Consider the following 22081-nt stretch of genomic DNA (forward strand, 5'->3'; position numbering starts at 1 on the left):
TTCCGACGCTCACATCTCCCACAACATCCTGACTCCTCTTGGCTTCAGTGACAGATGCTCTGTGCCATGTCCTATCAATCTAATCGTGGTGACTTCAGAACGCTAATGCGGAAGTTATAGTTCGAAGCATTAACTCTTTATTTTCATATGTATCCATTATAACAGGCCATGATCACTTGCATGTGTTCACATTTAGATATCTCTAAGTATGTTGTGGCTTACAGCTTATGTTTTTATATAATAAAAACAAATGGTGAGTATTCTTCTTGTGAGGGTTCAATACATGGGTTGTAGATCTTAATACTCCGTCTGTGTTCCAGGTCATGCCAGTTGTTACTCCCTCCCTGCCACAGCCCGCAACCTGCCCTCAGGTGCTTTCAGGCCCCCAACTTCAAGGAGCATTGGATGCAGACAGCCCTGTACCGGTCATTAACTTAAAGGATGGCACGAGGCTTGCAGGAGATGATGCTCCAAAAAGGAAGGATCTAGAGAGCTGGCTTAAAGCGCACCCCGGTTATGTGGAAGATTTGGGTCCTTTTATCCCTGTAAGAGTCTCTTGATGCAACATTTATTAATGTTATTTCATGAGTAGATATTAGAAAGAAACTGTCACATAGCACACTGAATTCTGAGTTCATGTTTTATACCCCAATAGTATATAAATATTACTTGTTTATAGGGTTCCAGAAATGCCAGCTTTTTCTACTCCTTTACTAGCAGTTTCTCCTTACTGACAGCAGCTTTTGTGCAAATGAAGAGAGAGACCCAGCTGGTATCATAGTAGTTTGAAAGTAAACGCAGCGTTTGCAGGTGTAGTCTTGCAGAGAGTAGTAAAAGATGGGACCATCATTGAATTACTAATTGTTTGTGTCTGTGTTCAGAGAATACAGTTTCACGATGGTAGGCCCAAGCAGAAAAGGCACCGATGCAGGAATCCCAACAAGCTGGATGTGAACAGCCTAACAGGAGAGGAACGTGTTCAGCTCATCAATAAGAGAAATGCCAGGAAGGCAAGTATCTTGGACCAAACTAGTTTACAAAGGATGTAAGGGATAATAAAAATATACCACTGTGCAGAATAATACCATAATTAAGTTTTCTAGTAGTATTTCAGAACATGTATGGTTTATTAACCCCTTCATGCTAAATCAAGTTTGTAATGGCATTGCCTGATGTGATATTGCTAAAGACTGACATTTTCAATGTCGCCAAGGAGAGGAGGTCGTGTTCATGTGTAGCACATTGGCACCAGAGTCACAAAGTATTTCCTCCTTACATCTAGTCGTGCTATCTTACATGGCACAGATGAACCTATCCCATGTGAGGCATGCCTTTTAGATCCGTGCAGACATGAATCTAATATCTAATAGTAAAAACTCATGTTTACATATATATTTAGTTTGCATCGGATTTATTAGTAATAAAAAAATATGGGAGGCCTATTAGAGTTTCTGATAACCCTTAAAGATCTCTCCTGGTTACATGGTAAATAATTTAATAGAGGGGGGGGGGGGTTATTCTCTTATTAAAAATACACATATTTAGGAGGGGGGTGTTTCTTCCTGGGTGAACTCTTAAAATAAATCTGCCCAGTTATTTTATGCTACATCCAAAAGCAGGCAGAATAGTCCCTGTGTGCAGAAGGGAACAAGAAAACACCTGTACCTGCACCTCTGGCATTGCAGTATGGTTTGTCCAGGTGCATATTTCTATCCTTCAGCTCCTAACTCTAAATTAGTCCCTTGATTAGTTTCTGGAGGCTGGCTGCTGTGATCCACTCCTTTCCAGCAGAGGCTCATGGGGTTCATCAGTAGTATAGATCGTATGTAGTATAAAGTCTTTTGGGCCTGAGACATTAAGGAGAGCAAAGCAAAAAAAAATAAATAATAACTTTGCACCTTGGCAAAACCATGTTGAAATGGAGGGGAAGGTAAATTTAAAATGTGGTGACAGATTTATAGTTGGGATAGGGCATGTCCTAGATCAACTTTAAATTTCAGTGCAAAATAATATACTAATTTGCACCACTTGCATTGTAACATGGTTTGTCCAGGAGAAACTGTACTCCTTTTTTTATTTATTTTTTTGCTTTGCTGTCCTTCATGACTCGGGCCCTTTAGTGTTTGGCAAGTGACCATTAGTAAAGTTTGAGAAGTTCATCCTCTAAGCCTGTGTAGTGGAAGTCACATATGATACATATAGTGCATGCAATAACTGTCTCTGCTTGTATTTAGGTTGGTGGTGCATTTGCTCCTCCTCTAAAAGACTTGTGCCGCTTCCTCAAGGAAAATCCAGAGTATGGAGTGGCTCCAGAGTGGGGAGAAGTTGTAAAGCAATCTGTGAGTACAAATCTTTTACAACTCCATAGACCCTATGGCTTTATGACTGGGAAGGTATTGCAGTCAAAAGATATTTAGGGGGAGATTCAGTCGGCGGCGGGCGGACATTTCAGAGACACTTCGCGGCTAATTAAATTCCCCCTTAGAGTTGCTAACAGTACATAAAGGGGCATTTTCAATTGTGCTGTTTCCGCGGCGCATTAAAACTACTACCGTTATTACTGTAGTAGTTCGCTGGATTTCAGCTCAGGGAGCTGCGAGCTGAAATCCAGCGAGAAAACTACGTAATAACGTTTTTCCCGCTTACTATTACCGTAATAACGGTAATAATATACGGGGCGCGAGATTTTCGGAGTTTCCGCCGACAATTGAATATGCCCCATAGAATGCTTCATTCCTTGATGGTGTGCAACATTCTGAAAACAGCACAGCCTATAGATATAATGTTTATGTTTAGCATGACAGTGATGGTTCATCTGACCCATCACCCTTCTGTTGTGAGTGAAACGTTATTATTCGAAGGCCACTTTATGCAGCATGAAAAAGCTTCTTTTGACATTGGCAAATGTATATGTATTTGTTCCCATGCCATGACAGGATTAAAAAGTTGATATTGTATGTAACCATATTATTCAGCTCTCTGCCAGCTATTGCTCTTTGTTATCGGCCCCTTTAGACTGAGTGAGGTTCCCTGTAGCAGTGGTGAGCAAGTGTTTGGCCCCTCCTCAGCACGGTAATTTCCCATTTTAGGGAGCACAGTTCTTTCATACGTTCTATGTAATAGGTTTGTCAGTGACTAGATGGTGATGACTTCTCGCCACACTGACTAACCAGCCATTTCACTATGTAATCTGGTGCTTCTCAGCAGATCTGTGCCCAACTTGTGGGATCAAAGCCATTTGAGAGGCCTCTAAAAATTATTTGGATCCCAAGCACTACTCCACCTTTACTCAACTTTGAAAAATGTCCTCCCACCTCCCTGATCTCAAATAGTATCTATTCTTAAACTGTAAACCCCTAAAACACTTAGCATATATGTATTTGTGGTGTGTATATATTTGTGGATGCAATCTTATATACAGCATGCTAAATTGCTTCAGTATTCTGGGTACATTTAGCATTTAGAGATTCATTTTTGTTAGTTTGAGGTGGATATGGCTATTGCTGACAGCATAGGTGTATAGTAATGGGAAATAGCGGTCACAAGAACCACTTACATTTCAGTTCCGCTCTTGCAGCAGTGCATAATGGGTTTATACCCTGCATTATTTAAATGATTTCCAGATTTGTACATAACCAGCAAACAAAACTCTACACAGTATTCCATTTATTTCTGAACAGTCACTTGATAATTGAACTACATTGATCTATTGCACCTAAAATAAAGGGGTGTGTATTTTCTCTTCTAGGGTTTTCTCCCAGATAGCATGTTTGATCGTATCTTAACTGGCCCTGTGGTGCGTGAGGAAGTGAGCAGAAGGGGGAGGAGGCCGAAAAGTGAGATTGCCAAGGCTGCGGCTGCCACATCTGCAGGGAACTCTAGGAGTGTCAACCCACTGCTAGCAAATGGCCTGATCCAAGGTATGGACCTATCCAGCTACCAAGCCCTGCAGCAGAACTTCCAGAGCCTCCAATCTCTACAGTTGACAGCTGGATTAATTGGTTTACCCGCAGGCCTCTCTGCATCTGGTGGAGATGCAAAGAACATGGCTGCCATGTTCCCTATGTTGCTGTCTGGTATGGCTGGATTACCCAATCTGTTGGGTATGGGAAACCTGTTGAATAAGTCCTCAGAGCCCTGTGTTGAGGGGAAAGAGAAAAACTGCACAAATGACTGCAAAGAAGCTGAAAATGACAGAGAAAGGACGATATCTCCTACAAGTGACAAACCCAGGCAGAACTGTAGCCCCCCTTCCACGTCTATGGGAACTGCACTACGAACAGGCTCCTTATCGCTCAACCCACTGTTGTTACCCAATATTATCTACCCAGGGATGCTCCTCACTCCAGGCCTTAATCTTCACATCCCAGCTGTGCCCCAACCCAACCTTTTCGATATACAAAATACTAATAAAGACACTGGGCCAGTTCAGGCTCCAGATTCCACAGCAGAACCACCTCCTGCTCCCAGTCAGGAAGGAAAAGCTGGGAACGAGGTTGGCTCTCAAAACGAGAACAGCACAGACGAAGGTTCTGAGAAGGCAGACCCTTCATCAGGATCAAACAGTCCCTCATCGTCTTCATCTGAAGACTCTGACTCTTCCGAGGAAGACTAAACCTTACAGAACCTGCACTTAAATTATATTCGAAAACCTTTTTGGAACCTCCTCCTGCCTACAATTATTTTAATTGTAAATATCGGTGTTACAAATGCATCAAAGGATTTTCCGGACAGGTGGACATTTTAGTATTTGTTCTGAAAATGCAAAGGGCGTTTTAAAAAAACGTTTTGCATGTAATACTCTCACAGAGACAAACTTGTAATGTAATATCAAAAAATACACACCGTGCTGTAAGAAGATTATAGCAAAAGGCATTAATTTTTGTTTGAGGGAAGCCTGGGGTAATTTTATGGAAAAATGAAAAACGAAAAAAAAAAAGAGAAAATAAAAAAGGCAAAATTGCTCTTTAAGAGCTGTATATTAATAATATATTTGCAGTGAAACACAGAATCCTCGAAGTATATTGTGGTTTTCATTTCTACCTTTTTAGTTTTTACAATTTCTTCATCAGTATCATTTACAGAACTTAGCAATAATTTTGGGGAGTTTACGAATGTTGTGGGAAATGTTCAGCGGCCCTGTTTTTATTTTACCTTAAAGGGAAATTATCATGAAAATTGTATTTTATTTTATTTTCTTTGTAAATTATGATAGCATCATGTAGTCTACTGGGTACAGTAAATACGCCTTATAGATATTTATTTACATTTTATTCATCTGGAATATAAACTTTGACTCTAAAAGAGCCTTGTATCTGCCTCCCCCTAATGAAAGCACAAATGTTAGAACCTGCCGGATGCCCCCACCTGTTTAAAGACATTTATAGCGCAATCTGCTAATTAGTGATGTTATATCCACACATTGTTCCTTTACAGAGTAATGTGACCTTCATAAAGGGAGAGACAAAAACTGCAAGACTCGTAGCTGATGTCAAAACCATGAGTTTAAAAAAAATAAATCCAAATTTCCATCTGTTTTAAACCATGCTGTCCTATTTACACCACGCTATTTATTAAAATGCAAATAGTTTCAATATTTTGATGATCTTTTCCCTTTTGACTTTGCTAGAGTAATTTGCTGAGTGCACAGAAGGGATGGTGGCTAAACAGATCATTTGCAGTGTGTACATCGGCATACAGCTTTGTACCTCAGACAAGTCTTTCAGTGCCAGTTATGTCATTGGCATAAGAGTCATTTATAAAAAGAAAGTGAAATTTGTAAGGCATATTGGACCCCACCAGCACTAAAACAGTTGAATTATTCTTGCTTGAAGTTGACATTTATTCGTTAGTTTGATCGCCAGCAGCAATCATCCAGGAACGTGGAATCCTCAAACCTCCAGGCGCATTTTTGAGTACATGTCTTGCCTCCTAAAAACCACAATTATCATTGGCCGTATACAAGATGCAACCTCAGGTAGTGCAGCATTATGCTATTTTGTGTACACAGGCCCTTTTATCACCAAAGGGTAAAAGCGCAACAACTTCAAATATTATTTAGCATATTTTTTTTAATTGTTTTACTCAGACAGCTGTTTTTAGGTGTTTGTGTTGTCTATCTGATCTCATGTACTCTAGAAACAGGCCTCACCCACCAATTTCTAAAGTATATTTAGAAATCTGTGTTACTGTTAACTGTGGATCATCTGGACATCTTCATAGCACCACCGATGTGCAATAACTATGAAACACATTAGGGATTATTCAGAGTCTCAGGCAGGAGTAGTGAAATGATGATTGTCTAGATGCTGTAACCTGTTAATAATGGTAGGTAGAGAGAGCATGGATGGGAGTTATATTTCAGCATAGTTGTACCGTCCACCGTTGTCTGCCACGGCCAATAAGCAATTACGTTTGAATACATCAAGCCTCAATATGTGTATAAAACCATTACCTGTCTCATTATAGGTTTGTGTGTGTTGTTGCTTTTTAGAAGTGCTCATGGTATCTACGTTTGGTGACCAGTGACTTAAAAAGAATTCAAGTGAAGGCCTTGAAGTTTTTGCAGTTTATCATAATTGTTAAAAATCTGAGACTCAAAGAAGGGGTTGTTAGACAGACCTTTCCAGAATTAGTGGTCAGATTCACACAGCGTGGGATCACTGTTTTTCCCCCTAAATATAGAATTCTAGCCCAAAAGTAATCGCAACTCTGTAGTCCTATTGGCCAACATTTTTGTCTTAAACGCGTCTTTAAAATGTTGGCTAAACGGAGAGGAGCTTTGTTTGCATTAAAGAACCAGTCTGCTGCAGTTTATTTTGGAACAATTTGTGGCCTTTCAGCTATTTGAAAATACTGTACCCGCATGCCCAGCCTTTGGCTTTCCAGCAGGTGATAAAGAGTCTAATTCAGGCTTCATCATATTATGTTCATCTGCTTGTTGTATGTATTAACTAAGCAAAATTATAGTTGTGATCTAAATCCAAATGATTCTATTAAAAGGGCATGCTCTGCTTTAATCATGTCTGTTCCAAAGTTAGTAGTGAGAATACAGACATTTGCCTCAAAATTGGCACACACTGAGTCTATACATCAAGCTACTACTGTTTCCGCATCTTTTAAGTATGTTTGCAGTCCCCATAGTAATCTATGGGGACTGCGATGTTCAGCAATACATCAAGCTTTGATAAGCTTTGCATTGCGCAGACAGGTTACCTGTCATTTCCTATAGGATTCTGCTGAAGAAGTTTTTGGTTTCGCAGAATCCGTTACAGTGGAAGTGCTGGTAAATGGGAACATTGTGACACAGGAGAGCTGTCACTTTGCCGGGGATGCCCCGGCATGATGCATTCAAACGGTGCATAATTATGCATCACTGCGATGTCCAGCGATGCATATTTAGTTGCACTGCATCTTGTTGATGCATAGACCCCAGACTGAGAGATGCTTTCAGTGCATTGAATACATTTGAGTTCAAACGGTGTGTGATGCAAAAAAAGGTTTGAATGCGAAGTAAACCTTTATTGCAGATAATACATAAAATATCTATATAATTGCCTGCCATAGAATAAATGCATAAACTGGTTTGCAGATTTTTTTTGCTTCTGTCACAGTTATACTTCTCTATTTTCTCTTCTTGTATAGCTTTGCGACATTTTCTTAATGTCACATTTTAGCTGGGGGGGTGTTTTGATTTTTAAATAATTGCCCCCCCCCCCCCCCCCAATGGGTATACATTGAAATTAATACAGTGACTTGGTCTAAATTACCACACGTTACATGTATTAGTGAAAATATTTAAGCTGATAATGTAATCTTTATTTGGTTATTACTTTCAGTCAGATATGAGGAAACCAGACCTATGCATACTCCTTCAGTCAGCATCCAATCTCTTGTGGGTATGCTGCCTTCTTTGCAGCATGAGTTTATACATTTATAAATCCATTTTGTAACATTAAAATGGTTATAGAACTTTTTGGACAAGACTCCATTACTATGATCCCACCACTCTGTATTGAATCACAGAGCTCTATTGAAGAGAACTAGATGGATTGTCATATACTTATTTAAACTGCTGTAACGTATAAATTCAGATAAACCCCATTCACTTGTATGATGATATACACCTATAGGGGGCTGAGCGCTGAGGAGCAAATATCACAAAGTTTAAGTTTCTTAGCGGGCTTGTCCTGTTTTGGATAACCTCATGTTTCTAAATATCTTATCATGCAAAGCACTTTTTTTAATTTATATATTGGCCACATTTATTCTAAATCTGATTTGCCTATGAGACTTAAAATCTCTTTGAAATTTTTAGTATTCCTCTGCCTCTAAATCTAGCAGCTGCCATGCCTGCGACAACAGGAAGCAAGGGCTGCTAACACTGAGTTTCTAATGCACAAATCACATGTTATAGCTCCAGATGAACCTTAGAAAACAGATAAATATAGTGGTCAAATAGGCTGTAGTATTGCTAATAAGGCCACCTTGGCTAAATGTAATCTAGATTTTGCGATGCCATGGCAGTCCCAGCTGTGAGAGAGATGTACAGCACTAATGGTTATATTTACTAAACTGCAGGTTTGAAAAGTGGAGATGTTTCCTATAGCAACCAATCAGATTCTAGCTGTCATTTTGTAGAATGTCCTAAATAAATGATGGCTAGAATCTGGTTGCTATAGGCAACATCTCCACTCTTTCAAACTCGCAGTTTAGTAAATATACCCCTAAGACTTGCTTTAGTGTCTCTCTTAGTGGTAATGTTCATTTTGTATTACCTTGACTGTGTTAACCTAAAGAGTGCCATAATGCGGGAGACCTACGAATAAAGATCAATACATTTCAAACACCAGACAGACCTAGGATGGAGCTTGCTGTATTTTTGATACATCTAATGTTTGGGATCAGTACCCTGAGTACTGATCGTCACGTTATTTTGAGCTCTGTTAATGCTGATTTAACCATCATCGCATCTGTATGACCAACTACCCAGAGTGTACCTTATTGGCATGTTATTGTGCCTTTTAAGTCTTTTATTATTCATTTCAGCATAACCAAGTACTGTAATGTAAGCAGTACATTCATCCTATAGGACACTGATAGCACTGATGAATTGTGAAGTCCTGACTTGTCATACACTATGCATTTACATGCTGGCATATACTTTGAACAACCCTCTTGCAGCAAGCAGGTCATTGTAAATTGCAGTTGAAAGTGTATCATTTTTAAAAAGCCCTTATTACCCAACCCACAGTGAAGGCAGCCATCATATGTGGCAAACCATTTTTTATGAAGGGGGCAGCTCATGTACTTACTACTTGATATCATTGTTTCCTAGTATAATGATAGGCTCCATTATCAATAATGCTGGCCCAGCCCACAAAATGCCTGCCTCTATTTATAGGATGGGTGCACTTTCAATATTTGTGAGTCTTTAGACTGACATGCCTTGTAGTGGTCAGTGATGACATTGCTACTGGGCTACTTGCAAGAAATGTCAGTTCTTTGGGAAATTGTGTGGTCGAAAATTCATACCAATACGAATCTTGAAACATTTTCATTGTCTTCTTGACAAAAAGTCAAATTCTACGCTTTCCATTACCTGACCAAGCATTGCTTTATACGTTTTATTTTTGTATTAATGAACTTGAAGGTCTGTAGTTATGTGTAATTAAACTATTCTCTACAGTCCTTCAAAAGATTTTCTGCACTTAAAAAGTGAAACTAAAGCAAAATGATTTTCCAATAAAGCTTTGGTCCACTTGGATGAATTTGCTGCAACAACATCATTGAGAGAAACCTGCTTGGTGGGGTCAGTTCGATTTGAAGGTTAATAACATTTCTCAAAGGTGCAAATGTGCCGTAACCAACAGTAACCATTCAGCAATGAGTCCAGTGCAAATGTCTACATGGTAAGGTTTAGTGCAAATTTGCACATTTGAGCAATCCTAGTAAATCTTAATATACAGTGTTATTTTTTCTGTGGGTGTTTGTTTTGTTTCCAATAATTTCTGAATATGTTGTAATTGCCACCTACTGGTGGTCATCAGGTACTGCAAGTATTAGTTCTTGAAGGCAAGCTTCCTTGGATGTCAGCTAACATATATTTTAATGATGCTCTAAGCAAAACACTAGCCTTAACTGGTTTCTCTGGTAAGTGTCAATACTATATATTGTTTGCATTGAAAACATAACTTTACTGATGAAATTGGCAAAACGGGAAAACCTATAGCACTTGCAATGTGAAGACACTACAGCAGGCTTTCTCACCTGCTTTAAAGGGAAGCACATACGGGACAGGTTATTTCGAGAGGGAGGGAAATTCACTTTTTTTTTTTTTTTTTTTTTATTAAAGAAATAAATTAAATCCCACTAGCAGTATCAAGTCTCTGTCCCTGGATATTTTTAAAATTGTGTGTCAATAGATAGTATGAGAATGTTAGCTGTGTAATGACTCGTATTTATAGCCCATGTTTCCGGCTTTACAATCTGCGTGTCTATTATGTTTCCAGATACCTGCAATATGCTGGTTGTGTTCTGTGTGGTCTGAATCGGCTTGTAGTTGAACATGCGTCTTCAAAGAAAAGTCCTTTGTAATTTATTGAATTACTTTCTATGATGTTCTATAGAGCAAATGGAAGTTTTAATTATTTTTTATTAAACATATTCTTTGACTACCTGTGACGTAACTTTCTCTGATCTGCTTCACCTCCCATGGCAAAGACAATACAAATACATGCTACCATACCTCCCAACATCTAAAAATAAAAGAAATTGGGACAAGATGAGCTTCGCCCCCAATCCGCCACACTGGAAATCATGCTTCATCCAAATAGCGCATATCCTGTTTTTTTTGTTTTTTTTTAGGGGACGAAGAACTAGTAAGGGTAAGTGCATGTATAATTCGTAACTTCTCCTTATAGCGGACATATGTTAGGGATCAGACTCTTGAAGTGTAGAATACGCTCCATATTTATATACTATGAAGTTCACAAGTGTCTAAATTTAGTAGAAATTTGTACAATTTTACTGTAGTACTTGAAATACGTAATACGAATGGTAAATGGTCATTGAAATAAGTATAGGCCAATGGCAAGTTGGAAAGGAATAAAACACAGTCTGACTAATTTTTAACATTCTCTAGCTTGACTAAAAAAAAAATAATCTACTAAGAGAAGTTCCAAAATAGTTAGTCTGCATTGGTTTGACAGACTTGCGGTTCAGCCAAGGCTGACAAACCAGTGCAAGGCTACTTGGAAAATCAGGCCTAAACATTCTATAATAATGTGATTAGACTGATGGCTGCTGTTAGAAGTAAAGAAACAATTCTTAAACTGCGCTTCAAACAAACACTGGTATTCCTTTATCCAAACTAAAACTGAAACTAATAATGGTGACTTCACTGTACAGGGAACAATAAGTAACCTGTATTTCAATAAACAATTGTTATTTTTACTTTCATGATGAGCTATAAAAGCAATGAACGGGTATTATTACAAAGGTGAAGTATCTTGTAAAGGAGAACCAAATCTGTTTATAAGGTATAACCTTATGTAGAATAAACAAGCTCGATGCATAAAACGAAAAAACAAACAAAAAAAAACATGGAGGCCAAATACATTATCACGATTGCTAAAGTACAAAAAAAGTAGTAGTTTGGTTTTACCAAGATGAAAACTAGATTAAATGTTTGAGGCTATTAGTAGCCATTAGAACTATGTGTTCAATTTTTATTAAATGAGGTCCTAAAAATATGTATAAAGTCAGCTCTACTAATGAATAAGCTAATGGGCCAGGATAGTATTCATGCTAGACGACTATTGACTGCACCTTTATCTGATATATTGTATATAAAATGAATAATTGCCAGTATTGTATCATGCAATGTAATAGGATCTGACCAGTTTCCTAACTTCAGTAGTATGAATGGTAATGAAATCTCTGAACATTTAAATAGGTACCTGTTTAAGCAAACAACTTCCAAGATCCAGTGCATTGTACATTTGTAGCCGATAGGCCATGTCAAGCAGATCAAATCGATTTATATTTATTTGGACAGTCTCCAAAGTTTTAGACCAGCTGATGACATAAAAATTTTTTGTTCGATTTATAAGTGGCATAAGAAAGGTGTGGCAAGCATAGTATTACTGTACTAATAATACAGTCCATCCATCCAACCATAAGGATGTGACTGATCTTTGCCCAGACTGCTTCCTTAGTATTCTTCTGATGAAAGAAAGATCTGTTATCGGGTTGACATTCTGTGAGAGACTGTTAGCATGAGAAAAAGCTATTTAATTGTTTTGTTCCCTAGTGTAAAGTAATAAATTGTAAAGAAAAAAATCCTCTATCTCAGAAATACTGTGCTGTGAAAAAGTATCTGCTCATTCTGCATATGATCTTCAAGCAAGCCTAATATTAAACTCAATGCAGGTGTCCAATTTTCATTTATTAATGAAAGTTCTGCACAACCCAGTGCCATGTGTGAAGAAGTAATTGCCACCTTGAACTACTAAGAGCCTCAACTACCTTTCAACAGCAATACTTTCAACCAAAATTTTCTTGTCTTTGAGGCATTTTAGCCATCCTCTCTTTGCAGAACTGTTTCAGGTCTGTTACATTTAGGTGTGTGTTTGTCTTGGATTGTCTTGCTGAATTTACCTAGCTCACTGACACATCTCCTATTGAACCCTCTGGTACAGAGCAGAATTTGTGGTTTCTTTTAATGATCGTACATTGGCCAGTTTGTGAGGCAGCAAAAAATCCCCAAACCATGGCACTACCACCATCATGCTACACCGCTAGTATGAGGTTCTATTGGAATGCAGTGTTGGCTTTTCTATAGACATAACAGGTTCCATGGCTTCCCAAAAATTCCATTCATTTTTTATTTAACTGGTCATATGAATGTTTCAGAACGTTTGAGGATAATCCAGATACATTTTGACACTTTGATTTAGATTCGACACTAGTAATTGAATCTTCCCCTGATTGTTCACCTGTAAGTGTCAGTTTATCAGTTATAAGCTCATCAGCTGGAGAGAATTAAATACACTGCATGGTTTGAGTGTACAATTAGCTCTGCTTTATGAACTACAAGTCCATATCTATATAGCAAAAATCACGTATTACAGAAAACTACGTCCCAGAAGGTTTTAACCACTCATGCTCCCTTTACACAGATGTTACTACATTCTCTCATTATCACACAGGAAAACTCCCAAGGGGGGGGGGGGGGGGTTGGCTTATCCCCTGTCTGCTATGTCCAAGGTTATAAGCATAGCCTTGCAAATAATGAATTACTCCTACAAACCAGGTGCATCTAATCTGTCTTTTAAGCTATAACAGAACAAAATGGCTATAAGGCAACAAGATGGCGTCAGCTTAGCAAAATCACATTTCTCATTTGCGATGTGCTGCTGACTTTCTCCTCAATGGTTGGGAAGACTCTCCACAGCTAAGCAACATCGCAGATTTTTCCTCACACCCTATAGAGGTGTGCAGGAAAATCTGCAATGTTGGAGTACAGTAGTACAACGAAATGTGCACAGCCAAACATTGCAGTTTTGTCCAACAGCACATCGCTTTTAATTGGATTGGCCCCTTGAACTTGAGGCGAGCACTCATGGTGTGGGGTCATGAACAGTGATGACTTTAGCCGAGGTCAGAGAATCCTGTAGATTCTTAGATGATTTAGGATGCAATGTAAATTCATGGACCGTTTTAGACATTGCTCTTGGAGAGATTCTGATCACTTTTTTGTCACAAGCTTTATCCTTTTGGACAATATGCCTTAGACTGAGGTTTGGTGGAACCCCCGAAGCCTTACAAATAGCTTGGTAATCCTTTCCAGTCTTGTTAACATCCGTTTTCTTTTTCCCCCTGAGTTTTTCCAGAATTTCTTTTGATTGGTGCTAATGCTAAATTTATACTACAAAGGACTGGCTTGCATCAGGTCTGAATGTTAACAGTTTTGAAACAGATGACCCAGCTGAATTCATTCAGGTCAATAATTTTTCACATCTGTTTAATTTATCTTTAACAAAAAAAAAAAATCAAAACGTTTTTCTTTTGTGTTCTCTGTCTCTAATCTATAAATTACTACTGAAAAGATCTGACCAAATTCACAATGGAAAACAAAATTTATAATTCAGGAATCGGACAGGATGAAATTACTTTTAGTCAAGGAGTAAGGATAGAAGTATACATGGTTGTGGAATTAGCAGTGGAAAAAGGTATTGATTCTATTAATAAACTACAGAATATCCAAAGACGTGACAAAAATGGTTCAATTCAATGTCTGAAAGATTCAATGAGATTAATCTGTTCATAGAGAAGAGTGGATGACAGTCAAGGTTCAGATCCGCAGTACAAATTAAATATAAAAACAAGACAACACATCAAACTGATGGGCGGAAGAATTAAAAGAAATGTTAGAAAATATTACTTTACTGAAAAGGTTCCTAGAGCAAATTAAACATTTAAAATGTGCACAGAGTACCTACTAATTGTCTAAATATTAAGCACATGTATGCACCTTAGGGAAAGATTTATCAAACCTTCTCAAGAGGAAAAGTGGAGGTCTTGTCCTTAGTACCCAATCAGATTACCTATTATTTTCTAGAACGTACTAAATAAATGATAGGTAGCATTTGGTTGCTATGGGCAACACTTCCACTTTTCTTTTTTTAAAGATTAGTAAATCTAACCCTTAGTGTCAGTGGCATGGGGTAGTTGGGAGTGTATACACTGATCAGCCACAACATTAAAACCACTGACAAGTGAAGTGAATAAGTTGATTATCTTGTTACAATGGAACCTGTCAAGGGGTGGGGTATATCAGGCACCAAGTGAACAGTCAGTTCTTGAAGTTGATGTACTGGAAACATGGGCAAGCCTAAGGATCTGAGCGACTTACAAGAGTGATGGCTAGACGACTGGGTCAGAGCATCCCCAACACTGCAGGTCTTGTGGGGGTGTTCCTGGTATGCAGTGGTTAGTACCTAGCAATAGTGGTCCAAGGAAGGACAAGTGGTGAACCAGCGACAGGATCATGGGATCCTAAGGCTTATTGATGCGCGTGGGGAACGAAGGTTGGCCTGTCGGGTCCAATCCCACAGTAGGGCTTCTGTAGCACAAATTGCTGAAAAAGTTAATGCTGGCTATGATAGAAAGCTGGGTGTGTATCTGCAGACAAGACCCCTGTCCACCGACGAAAGCGCCTATAATAGGCACGTGAGTGCCTGAACTGGACCATGGAGCAATGGAAGAAGGTGGCCTGGTCTGATGAATAGCGTCTTATTTCACATCATGTGGAAGGCAGGATACGTGCCTGTGGGCAATGTTATCCTGGGCAACCTTGTGTTTTGGCATGTTATTTTGACACGTACCACCTACCAAAACATTGTTGTAGCCCAAATACACCCCTTCGTGGCAACGGTATTCCCTCAAGGCAGTGGCTTCTTTCAGCAGGATAATGTGCTCTACCACATTGCATAAATTGTTCAAGAATGGTTTGCGGAACATGACAAATCCCCCAGATCTACTTTCAATCGAGCATCTGTGGGATGTGCTACAAAACAAATCCGAGCCATGGATGCCCCATCTCACAACTTATAGGACTTAACAGTAGATTGAAGATTCTTAACATCTTTGAGCTGAATACACAGGACACCTTCAGAGGTCTTCTGGAATCCATGTTTTAATGGGTCAGAACTGTTTTGGTGGCATGAGGGGACCTTCACAATATTATATGGGTGGTTTTAATGTTATGGCTGATCCGGGGAGTGCCAGCACTCTAAGCCCTGCACTTGTGGCTCCCTCTGCCAGTATTATATTACCATGTAGGTCCTATAGTACAGCAGTGTAAAAGAGTGTTCTTTAGCCATTGGAGGTGTGACGCAACAACTTTGTGATAATGCCTTCCGCAGGAGAGTAACCGAGACAGCTGCTGCCTGTTAATGTAAGAGAACTTTTATTCCTTTTTTTATATTTTATTGTGCAGCTTCAGCTTACAGAGTGGCATATTTGCAGGTTTGGAAATATATTTTAAACTGAATACACCATTATAAAAAATACATTATAAAGGATTTTTTCCATCAGAGGGGGGAAAAAGACAGTTTTCCAATATTTTGCTTGTCGGGCATACTACAATAGGTCAGTGGGTGAGTAAGATAACAAGGGGGAGGGGGCAGCTCATGGGTTGGGAAGCGATAGAAAACTGGGGGTCTCGACATAGTGGCAGACAAATACCATCTGATGGGGCAGAGAGAGAGAGAACCTGGGAAAGTGGGTGAGAAACAAATGGTTGGGCCAGAGACTGTGGTGAAATAATACCTTTCTGTCAGGGTGCAGGAATGAGAGGCACCAGTAGGATGAAGACTGAGAACAGTGGGAGGAGGGAGCTGTAGACATGATTAGATTATGATCATCTCGGGGAGGCAGAGAGGGACCCGTGGTGGGAAAAGCTGGAGTTGGTTCCAGATTATTGCAGTTTTTGGTTGGGGAAATGTATATCGCACAAGGCCTCACATTACAAACGCCAGGCCTGATTGTAACTTAAAGCTTTGGGATATCCTGAAGGGGAGGTCCAAAAAGTTGGCAGCATATGCGCCACTGATATAGTATGGTAGGCAGTGACCCTACCAAGCTCTACTGTTGTTCTCAAAAATGATAGTTGTAGTGGGCTAACACTGAAAAAATCCTCAGGTGTGGTTGTGCTTTAAGCTCCAGAGGAAGAGTGTCTCAGGTGCATAGCATTTATGAAATTAGTGGTCTACCACTAATATTTTGTATTTAGATAATTGGCTATTAAATGATGAAATTGTACTGTAAAGAAATGGCTCTTTCACCTACACAAGTGCTGATTGCACCTATTGAGGGTTTTATTTTATTAATGGTGGCAATGCCACCAGTTGCCGCTTTTACGATCTAATTTAATGGTTAGGGTTAAAATTACAATTAGAATAAAGGCTTTTACATTATACATGTGGTACTGCCGCTTTAAATTCAGAAATATCACTGTCCCCATGCTGACTGACTTTAAATGTAAGTGCCGGCTTTTACTTCAACCGGAATACATTGCACCAGTGTCGGTGATGTACAGGGTGATTCAAAAGTCGCAGTACACCCTTTTATTTCAAAAACTCTACAGGAAATTGGGAAACCTGAATACTCCAGTAAGGTATGGGTGACGTGGTCTCTCTTTTACGGTATGTACCAAACATGGGCGCCATCTTGAAATCGGCCAATCGGCCCAATTCCTGTAGAGTTTTTTAAATAAAAGGGTGTACTGCGACTTTTGAATCACCCTGTACTGAGTCTTTTTTAAGTCTGCATTTGCCTATTAATGCCATTATTGAAATTGGAATTATTTTGTAGGTATGTACTGTCGCAATTTTCACCATTGTTAACGCGTACCCCACCCATCACAGTATGTATGGTTCTTAAATCACCAATGGCCATAGCTGTTAACATTTGTAAACAATATTTGATTGGATTCTTTACAAAATGAATAATTTAATAGCAGCATCTGGTTTATCTTAAGAGCGGAAAATATATATAAATATGCCTAGCATGCTCAGGGTAGTAGGCTCGAGTGACACCCGGTCACTAATGTGAGCAGGACATAGTTACTGACATTCTCGGCAGTCGGGACAGAAGTCCTGGCTGTTGTGACTACAGGAGTGTTCCTCAGAATCGGGACAGTTGGGAGGTATTCTTTTAGAAGAATTCCACCCAAACCTTTAAATGCTGTATTTAATGGGCGTTCACTATATTAAGATAAAATATTTTATTCATCGCTATGATCCCCAAAGAATTCAATCATCCAGTGTTGCTTTGTTCTATATAGCCACCATTGGTCTGTTTTCAACCAGGCAGCAGTGTTGATGCCTCTCTCCTGTGCACTTCCCAGTCTATGCACGTGCACAGGAAATTTACAAACTATACTAGCAGTTTGCACTCAAAGTACACTAGAAGCTGCACATGGGGAATGAGATATATATGTTACCTGTATATAATATGCATTGTTTTGTCCATCGTTATATTAAATACCATTTGTTTTTCACATGTTGGTTATTTTAAATTTGAAAAAGAAATGTAAAACCAAAATGAACATTATATAAATACTTGTTATATACATGTGCAATGGTTTTTGGGAACACAGCCTAATCTTGTAGCTTTTTATATATGTGACTGGTTGGGACATGGAATTTGATGGTAATGTTTATCAAGGTAGTACATTTTTTTTCATAATGATTACCATTGTACTTATGCATAAGGGTATTTTTTCTCATGATATTTGCCCTGTGTCCAGAGCCGGTGAAAGGTCGGTAGGCGCCCTAGGCAAGCTTTTCCGCTGACTAGATTAGAAAATCTAGTCAGCGGTGCACTGCAGGTCCCGGCGCCCTAGGCAACTGCCTAAGGTTGCCTAATGGGAGCGCCGGGCCTGCCTGTGTCTGACCTTACTACTTGTATTTGACCCTGTTTACATCTGACACAGCACAAACTAGTTTCCCTGACCACAGCTTGTCATTTATGAACCTGTTTCAACAATCCTGACTTTGTCTGTTCCTGTTTTCTGACTGAAGCTAGGTACACACTAAACGGTTTTCGTCCAATAATTGGCTCAATCAGCCGACATACGACCGCTCGTTCAAAAGTCGGGTCAGTGTGTGTTGTGACACGATGCTCGAAAGTCTGCCCAAATGGACGATTGTCGCCTCATTTGGTTGGTCATACCGTTAAATATTTTAGTTCCAATCTTGTTTCCGTTGTGTAGTGTGTATAAACGTCCGACCGATCCACAACAGTGAGTACGAAATTACAGTCATTGCTCACGACAACATGGCTGTAAAAAGTCGCTAAAGGGACGTCCGCTCTTCCTTTTATCGTCCTAAACAAGGCTAGTGTGTATGCAGTCCATGGACCGAGCGATCGGAACATCGATCGCATGTAAAAATCGATCAACATAAAAAGTTGGTGGAAATTTCTGTAGTGTGTACCCAGCTTTAGTGATAATATGTTGTCATAATATGCTCTTTACCTTTAAAACACAAATTTAAACTACCTTTTTTCTTTTACTTTAGAAAACAACTTTTCTGTCTTTTGTAATTTTTTATTTTTTTTTGTAATTCGTGTTTTACACACTGGGGGCATTTATGGAAACTTAGAAGTAAAACCTGAAGTAAAAAGTTGTACTACATGGAAAAGGGCAGGGGTGAGCTGGCACATTTTAGCCTGGGGGGGGCAAGAGTCCACTCAGCAGCCTGTTAGGAACATTTTCAAGTAAAAAAAAAATGCAGGTGGCCCAGCCCAAGGTACCCCAATATGAGACTGGACCAGGGGCCATATGCCCCCCTGCCAAGCCCTGGAAAAGGCTTACGACAATCCTCACATGATGCAACTTTTACCACTGGGCTGCTTCAATTTGTTTTCCCATGTTGCCCAGTGTGAGGAAATTTTAAAATTAAAATCCTTTCAAAAACACATTATTATTTTTTACTATTTATTTTTTTTACTAATGAGCTATTAAATAAAACTTTGTCCTATTTCAATGTAACGTTTAATATGACTAAAATTGTTTCACGTTCATCTAAAAAAATAAATCTCCATTAGAGTAGCAGCAGTGAGAGATTATCTATCAAGTCCTGGTAAATGTTTTTTGTTTTTATGTTTGTGATATGGGCCACTGAGCTGGCTGTGTGTTGTGTTACACACACATGTGGTGAGCACTGAGCTGGCTGTGTGTTATTGTACACAGACATGTGGTGAGCACTGAGCAAACTTTCATAACAGGGTTCGTCCCTCCTATAACGCAGTATAAAATAGAGACAGAAGGCGCGTGAGCAGGCTGGACCAATAGGCAAATTGGCTTTAATGGAACTGACCAATCGCAAAGCGAGACTGGCTGGAGAGATCCCGCCCCAATCTCACTCTTCCTTGCTCTGGGAGGGGAATACGCTATGTGAGTAGCGGTGAGTGAAAGCTATGGGTTTCCAGGGACAACGTTGACGTAACTCGTTCTGTGAATGACCGTGTGCGACTGTCAGTCACAGGCTATTTAAATGTCTGCGCAGTGTCGGCACCGGAGCTGTGTGTGTCTTGTAGATCTAACCGAGGCACCGGAGAGGCCTGATCATGATCAAGGAAGAGGACGAAGATGGCATTGCCCCACCAGGAGAGGATCAGCTCCGCTGCCGGTATGAGGAGCTGTGCAGCAGTCTTAACATGGACGAGAGGGCCCGTGTGGAGGCCTGGGAGAGCTACGCAAAAATAAGCCAGAATTACACTCTGGAGGTGAGGGAGTTACTGTCTATTATGTAGTTATTATTGTCCACTAGTGACATTTGCAAAGGCAATAGGTTATGCAGAATTCATGTTGGGAAGGGAAGGGTTAAATAATAGCACTTATTGGTTGATGCATATTGCACAGGAAATGAAGTGGAGTAAATGCACTGCATGTTCTTTCTAGTTGTAAACAAAGTGCCAGCATTGTAGGGGTTACATGTTCCCATCGGATCCCTGCAGCATTGCTTTCCATTGATGAATCATGCACCTACTCTGTGTGCAGTATTACTGTGACACCAGGATAATGTACTGCAGGAGCTGCCAATGTATTCCTGTGCGAGATCTCAAGGACCATTGGTGAGAATGATGTATCATTTATCTCTGCATTACTAAGAGCCTTGAATGCAGAACTTGGTTGTTGTTGACAAATTTTAAGCCAATGTATTGTTATTTGTCAAAATGTTTTGGTAGTTCTTAAGCTGGGTAAACACTACAGAATTTTCCACCAACTTTTTATGCCGATCGATTTTTACATGCGATCGATGTTCCGATCGCTCGGTCCATGGACTGCATACACACTAGCCTTGTTTAGGACGATAAAAGGAAGAGCGGACGTCCCTTTAGCGACTTTTTACAGCCATGTTGTCGTGAGCAATGACTGTAATTTCGTACGCACTGTTGTGGATCGGTCGGAAGTTTATACACACTACACAGCGGAAACGAGATTGGAACGGAAATATTAAACGATACGACAAACCAAATGAGGCGACAATCGTCCATTTGGGCAGACTTTCGACCATCGTGTCACAACACACACTGACCCGACTTTTGAACGAGCGGTCGTATGTCGGCTGATTTAGCCGATTATTGGATGAAAACTGTGTAGTGTGTACCTAGCTTTAACCTTTTACAATTAGACTATCTTTTTAGTATTCTCTGATCTATCTGGGTAAGCCATCCATTTGACTTTATGTTCCACCTTAGTCAAACTTGCCATAACAGAGGTTTCAACTAATGTTATTTGTTGAGGCACCAAAAATGCAGTTCTTAATATACTGTACACAACGTTCTGATTTCCACAGTGTCCATGTTTAATGAAGTTCCAAAAGTTGCTGCAATTACATGTAAGCAGGAATATACTTTTGTGCTACAGTTAAATATTGTATCTCCAGTACAAGAGAAAATGCAGCAAAATAACAGAATACGAATTGATGCAATTTGGTACAGTGTAAACAATACCCATTAGGGATGCTGTTACCAAGGTGCAGATTGTTGTGTTAAAGCTGGAAAGACGTGTATTTCACAGCTGGTGGCTTTATAGTGAAGATGGATACTGTGGTTAATGCTGTTTGTTTTGGCTTTGCATGGGAGTAGTTTGATGCAGTATCCATGGAGAGAAGCTTAGACCAATTCAAGTATAATTACTGTGACTGCATCTATGTTGCTATTGTTGGGGTCATTATAATTGTTGTCTATCATATTGTAGCTGTTTCTACAATACAGTAATGGCTTACTTGAAAATGTGTTAACATTGAAGGGCTCATATACGAACATTGTAGTTAGGTGCATAATTAAGAGTACCACGGCAACCACCAATCAGCAATTAGCTTTTTTTCTGTATCCATTGCAATTTAGTCAGTGAAAGTAAGTGCCCAATTTGTTGCTATGGTTTAGCAGAAATGTTGCACCTAAATGTTGAGATGGAGTAACACCACTAGGTAATCTTGTAAATGGTCAGAACTGAAATAATGAAGTGAATAAAAACTTAATATAAATATACAACATAAATATA

At 39.4% G+C, this 22081-nt stretch overlaps 2 protein-coding genes across 7 annotated transcripts in view; both read left to right on the forward strand.

Annotated features, from left to right (window-relative positions):
* Nucleotides 1-5596, forward strand: part of CHD9 (chromodomain helicase DNA binding protein 9) — a 128920-nt gene extending 123324 nt beyond the window's left edge. For all 6 annotated transcript variants that reach the window (XM_075188867.1, XM_075188868.1, XM_075188871.1 and 3 more), the window contains 4 exons: nt 321-545; nt 882-1010; nt 2235-2339; nt 3749-5596. In XM_075188867.1, the coding sequence (XP_075044968.1) occupies nt 321-545; nt 882-1010; nt 2235-2339; nt 3749-4615 (1326 nt within the window). In that variant the 3' untranslated portion in view covers nt 4616-5596. The remainder of the gene's footprint in view (nt 1-320; nt 546-881; nt 1011-2234; nt 2340-3748) is intronic.
* Nucleotides 5597-19977: 14381 nt separating this feature from the next.
* RBL2 (RB transcriptional corepressor like 2) overlaps nt 19978-22081 on the forward strand; it is a 51511-nt gene continuing 49407 nt past the window's right edge. Inside the window, exon 1 of the mRNA XM_075188873.1 lies at nt 19978-20298. Coding sequence (XP_075044974.1) covers nt 20140-20298 — 159 coding nt within the window. The 5' untranslated portion in view covers nt 19978-20139. The remainder of the gene's footprint in view (nt 20299-22081) is intronic.

Source organism: Mixophyes fleayi, chromosome 10 (genome assembly GCF_038048845.1).
Source record: "Mixophyes fleayi isolate aMixFle1 chromosome 10, aMixFle1.hap1, whole genome shotgun sequence".
Lineage (NCBI taxonomy): Eukaryota > Metazoa > Chordata > Amphibia > Anura > Limnodynastidae > Mixophyes > Mixophyes fleayi.